The sequence below is a fragment of the Nomascus leucogenys genome, chromosome 19 (genome assembly GCF_006542625.1).
Source record: "Nomascus leucogenys isolate Asia chromosome 19, Asia_NLE_v1, whole genome shotgun sequence".
Lineage (NCBI taxonomy): Eukaryota > Metazoa > Chordata > Mammalia > Primates > Hylobatidae > Nomascus > Nomascus leucogenys.
Window position 1 is genome coordinate 9,532,065 of NC_044399.1, and position 6,000 is coordinate 9,538,064.

At 44.2% G+C, this 6,000-nt stretch overlaps 1 protein-coding gene across 2 annotated transcripts in view; it reads left to right on the forward strand.

Annotated features, from left to right (window-relative positions):
- GRHL1 (grainyhead like transcription factor 1) overlaps window positions 1-4,983 on the forward strand; it is a 51,610-nt gene extending 46,627 nt beyond the window's left edge. For both annotated transcript variants that reach the window (XM_012497517.1, XM_003272722.3), the window contains exons 15-16: window positions 1,383-1,447; window positions 3,307-4,983. In XM_012497517.1, coding sequence (XP_012352971.1) covers window positions 1,383-1,447; window positions 3,307-3,421 — 180 coding nt within the window. In that variant the 3' untranslated portion in view covers window positions 3,422-4,983. The remainder of the gene's footprint in view (window positions 1-1,382; window positions 1,448-3,306) is intronic.
- The last annotated feature ends 1,017 nt before the right edge of the window (window positions 4,984-6,000 follow it).

Sequence of the window (6,000 nt, forward strand, 5' to 3'; positions counted from 1 at the left end):
CCTCTGATGACTGTAGTGTGTTGAATTCATTTAACACATCTTGATAAAGGGCTTGCTTCATGCCAGGCGCTGTGGCGGGCACTGGAGTTATGAGTGTCAGTGACACAGTGCTGAATGGAGTTTATTTTCTAGTTAGGAAGACACAGACACCAAAATAAGCAAAGAAGTTGAGGTCATTTTTCAGGTACTGATGAGTGCAATGAAGATTAATAAAGCAGGGAGATGGGGCGTGGGTTTGGGAAGCTGCTGTGCGGTCTCTCAGCCAGGTGCCTCAAGTCCACGGGTGTCACTCAGTGCATCCCTGCCTGCCCACAGCACAGGCAGCGCCGTTCCCACTGTCGCTTCCTGCCTCCTGGGATGTCCCCTGGGTTTCTCTCTTCTTGCCTTTTGATGACCCTTCATCATGTCTTAAGAATCATGCAAACTGGCCAGGTGTGGTAGCTCACACCTGTAATCCCAGCACTTTGGGAGGCAGAGGCAGAAGGATCACCTGAGGTCAGGAGTTCGAGACCAGCCTAGCCAACATGGAGACACCCTGTCTCTACTAAAAATACAAAAAATTAGCCAGGCTTGGTGGCAGGCACCTGTAATCCCAGCTACTTGGGAGGCTGACGCAGGAGAATCACTTGATCCAGGGAGGTGGAGGTTGTAGTGAGCTGAGATCCCGCCACTGCACTCCAGCCTGGCATAGTAAGACCCCATCTCAAAAAAAAAAAAAAAAAAAAATGCAAATTCTGATTACAGGGAAAGAGGAGAGTGAAGAGGATGCAGAATTACTGGGCCAGCATAACTCTTCATGGCTTACAAGGAACTCATAACAGGTCTTATATGTCAGAACACAAAGTATTATCATCCACTGGTACAGAAAAGAAAAAGGGTTTGTGTGGTGAGAACTCGGAGCTGGGGTCTGGTCTGAAACACGTGTGTTTGGAAGGTTGGTGGGATCTGCAGGTTCGCCACCTGAGGCTCCGTTTCTCAGCGCCACCTTGAGCTTTGCTCTGTGGCTTGAGGTGAAGCTAGTGATGTCAACCTGAGGATGGTCTGGATGACAAGTGTAACGTTTGATCTAGAGTGAATCAGCTGTTTGTCCTTGGAGCAATTCACCCACTCTCTTTAAAAATACTAAAAATAGCCTCTGTGTCCCAAAAGGAAGACAGCCACAGCTCCCCAGAAGCTCATTACAGTGAGGGGCAGCCGGGCTGAGGAGAGGTGGAGGCCCCCAGCACACAAGCTGGGGCTTTTCCATGTCTTTGTGTCTGCGTTTTTGAAAAACAAAAAGTCGAGTGACTATGCATATATATATATATATATATATATATTTGTTGTTTGGTTTCTAAAGCCTTGATACAGGGTTTTGTAATTATTTTTCTTTCCTCTTTTAGATCTCAGACAAATACGATGTTCCCCATGACAAGATTGGGAAAATATTCAAGAAGTGTAAAAAGGGGTAAGCAGCCACTGTGTCCTGTGTACCTCGGAAAGTGCTGATGCCCCCCGCAGTGCTAGTGTGACGCAACCCCCAGTGCTGTTGACACCCCCCAGCACCAGTGTAACACACCATGCACACTAGTGACACCCCCCTGTGCCAGTGACACACACCCTGTGCCAGTGTGACGCGTGTGCATTGTGCCCAGTCCAGAAGCAGCCAAAGAAACCTGGGTGCTAGAATGTGGCTTTTCTAAATTATATACGAAATTACTGAGATAAAATTGATCTGCCTTGAGGAGATCTTTGTGTATTATTTCTCCAACTCACCTTCTTTGCCCTCATGCCTGGCAGCAGTGCCATGGCTCCACACTCCAGGGTGTGTGGCCAGCGCCACTGAGGATGGCCAGGGCAGCACCTCCGTGTGTCGAGCCTGTTGGAGCCAGGCACTGGGTTGGGCACGTCCCACGGTGCTGCACTTGGTCTTCACGTCTTCTTTCTGAGCTGGTCTTAGGGCTTGTTCATAGTTTATAGACAGGTGGCTGAGGCTCAGAGTTCAAGAGGCTCTTCGGGGCTGTGGTTGATATCCCCTGCCTCTGCAGCCCATGCCCTGCTCTACCCTCCTGCCCAGGATCCTATTTCCAAGTTATATCACATTGCTGCTTTGTCCAGAAATTAGTCTTTTTAGTGGTTTTTTGCCTATGATGTTTGGCATGGATAAGCAGTGACTAGCATACGAATTTTTTGGCTTAGTTTTAAAACAAATTCTAATGGGAAATTTCTAGATGGTTCTAGTGGAAAGAGTTGGACTTAGTAGTTAATTTATTTTTGTTTATTTTCTTTTTGTATTCTTTATTTTTGTTTGATAATAGTAGTTCATTTAAACTTTGAGGCTCACTTGCTGGAGTGTGTAATTTGTCAGGGGGCTGTGACTTCACATCATGTAAGTTAATGTTATTGATGTGCTTTTGCTTTATTCGTTTAGAGATGGTTTCACTCTATCACCCAGGCTAGAGTACAGTGGTACAATCAGAGCTTACTGTACCCTTGAACTCCTGGGCTCAGGCCGTCCTCTCACCTCAGCTTCCCAAGTAGCAGGGACTACAGGCATGTACCACCATGTCCAGCTAGTTTTTAAAATTTTTCTGTAGAGGCCGGGCGCGGTGGCTCACGCTTGTAATCCCAGCACTTTGGGAGGCCGAGGCGGGTGGATCACGAGGTCAGGAGATCGAGACCGTCTTGGCTAACACGGTGAAACCCCATCTCTACTAAAAAATACAAAAAATTAGCCGGGCGTGGTGGTGGGCGCCTGTAGTCCCAGCTACTTGGAGAGGCTGAGGCAGGAGAATGGCGTGAACCCGGGAGGCGGAGCTTGCAGTGAGCCAAGATTGCGCCACTGCACTCCAGCCTGGGCGACAGAGCGAGACTCTGTCTCAAAAAAAAAAAAAAATTTCTGTAGAAATGGGATCTTGCTGTATTATCCAGGCTGGTCTCAAACTCTTGGGCTCAAGTGATTCTCCTGCCTCAGAGTCCCAAAGTGCTGGGATCACAGGTATGAGCCAAGTACCATTTACCAAGTGACTACTATTAAATACATGCTGGAAAGAAGAATCATAAATAAGCTAGTATATTTCATTTTCCAAATGCTGTGATATAAATATATCACCTGATTTCCTCCTAACTCAATTCTCTCAACAATCCTATAAGATAGGTACTATTATTATCCCCATTTTATAAAGGAGGAAGTTGAGGCTTAAGGAGATTTAAATAATTTGCCTCACATGCCGCAACTAGTAAGTGGGAGAGCTAACAGTTAAATCTAGACCTGACTCCAGAACCAAGTGGCAGTGAAGTTGGTTTTTCTTGTCCCTCCCGATCTAGGATCCTGGTGAACATGGACGACAACATTGTGAAGCATTACTCCAATGAGGACACCTTCCAGCTGCAGATTGAAGAAGCCGGGGGGTCTTACAAGCTCACCCTGACTGAGATCTAAAGGCCTGCGGGCCACAGCTCCCCAGGAGTTCAGTGCAGGTGTTTCTAGATCTTATGGTTTGGCAAGTGCAGGTAACCCCAGTCAGCCATGTCGCCAGCACAGGTCTATGTCGAGGGAAGGGGTTCCTTGCAGGTTGGAGGCGGGGCTGCATCTGGCTTGGTGGTAGCATTTAATCTATTGCATTGGCATTTTCAGATGAAAGAGAAATCCATATACCATTATGTTTGAATTTCCTGATATATACAGGATTTAAAGTGAAAACTTTATTCCAAGAGTTAACAGAGTCTCTGGGAAGCTTTAGGACATCTGCTACGTTACTTATCAAAATACTGGGATATCTGCCTTGTGCCTACAATGTCATGGGCCTGCTCGCTAGCAGAAGTCAGAAAAGGCTTGGCTTTAAGGATGTCGTGCCCTTGCCTGAATTCAGTACAACTCCACTGCCTCACGTTAGCGGGAGCGCACCTGAAGAGTACAGGGGTGAGCCCGCTCTCCCCTACCCTCTCACTCTCCAGCAGATGTTTACTAAACAGGGCATGTTACTGAAATCTTCCTTTGCCACTTTCTCGGACATATCAACTGCCTTTCTCATGAAGAATTTTAATGGGTTACAGTATGAAATCAGTTAAGATAAAGCTGCATTGTATATAAGTGCAATATATTTTTGAAGGTCTGTAAATGTGTACATACATGTCTTATATAAATATATAATATATAAATATGGTGTCTGTGTACATATAGTGAAGATACGCAGTAAGAGCTACCTTAAAGACTTTCCCTAGACAAAGGTTAAGTTATTTTTGATCGTGTATACCAAGCAGATAGAATACTGTGCTTAGTGGAACTCACTAAAAACCTTTTTCTCTGTTTTTCCAAACACAGTCATTCTGTAGCAGAGCAAAACCTTCTCAAATGACAGAGATTCTGTTTGCTGTTGAGAATGTTGTTACTTGGATTTCTGCACTGTTTAACAAATGAAGTAAAAGAAAAACACTACTGCAATCATGTCTTTTGTTATGCTAGTATCAGTCAGATGCACTTAGAGTGAAGAAACACTGTAATTACAGCACACAGATTGCAAGTATTGCGTACCAAGTGATACAACTCGAAATGCAGTTCTCATCTTCCTGTTTTGAGAAATGATTATTTTATCACGCATCAGAGCCTTCGTGCTTTGATTATCTGGTATGTTAACAATTCTAGAAAACATTTATGAATTCATAAGAATACGTTACTGTGGCAGGGGAACATTTTGTACACATTTAAGTATATAAAAATACTAAAATAGGTAATTTTATAACAAAGTCACGGGTATCTTTAGGTTCAGGGAACTAGACTAGGTCATTTGTGTAAATGGACTGGTAGTTACAGTCTTGGGTTAAAGTATTCTAATGAAGTATGGGAACTAAATTGCTGGTTTTCTAAGATAAGATATGGGATATGGGTCATATAACTTTTATATTTTTTATGAAATTGATTTTGTCTTGTGTGTTATTTTTAATTGTATCATTGAAGATGTATTTTAAAACAAAGGGATTAAATTTTATATGTCTATTTCGTAATATGTCATTTCCTGTTTTTCAATTTGACTTTGCATTGCTCAGTAAAACATGAGAGCTGAAAAGCATCTCATTGCTAGCACTTTCTGCTTATTTCTTAATGTGTGCACTTAGGTTGTTTTCTTCATGTTAACTTTTCCTTACTGATGCCTGAAATGATCCACGTAATTGTTAAGTCAGGGGTCCCTGAATGATTTTCCAATTCTTACCAAAATTTAACCACTAAAGCTGAAGGTAAATGCTTTCATACCTAAAATCTTAGTATGCTTAGTGTTTAAAAGCCTAACAGAAAACATTTAGTTAAAAAATTTACCAATATTTAAATCATCAGAATCTCTAAAACAGGCGTCCTGAACATATTCCAGGGTAATCCAGGGCCTAAATATGATAGACACTAAGATATATTTTTAATGGATACATGATCAGATTAATGAAGTAAATTCCCTGTTAGGGCTCCTGGGACATCTGCACTTTTCACAGTAACCCTCGGGCGAAAGTCGAGACTCTCCTGCAGCCTGGGTTCCCGTTCACTCAGTGGTTCCAGAGTCCAGCTCCACACAGGAAGCCTGGGGACCCGGCCGGCGCATCCTCTCCGTGGGAGCCCTTCCTCACACCGTGGGTTTCCTTCACCCCCCTGGCTTCCTGGGACTTACCTTTGCCTCAAAACTCATCTCTTCCCGGGCCTCCCCAGGGCCATTACCTCTGCTTCCTCAGCCCAGCACCCACTCGCTGCTCTCACGGCTCCAAGTGCTGACAGACACCTGCTGGCCCTCTTCGCAGCCTCTCGTTTCCTGGAGATTAGGTTTGTGTGTCTTAGTCAGCTTTGGATCTCTGGCACCCAACCCAATGCTGGTTACATAGCCGATGCTCAGTGAATGATTCTGTAATGATAAAGTAACTCGTTTATCATAGGAACTGCCTTCAAGTAACAGTCACTTGCAAAACATCAGCAAGGAGTGTTTTTAGACATTACAAGCCCAGAAATCAGTCGGGGATGGACTTGGACCAGTAGGCCACAGA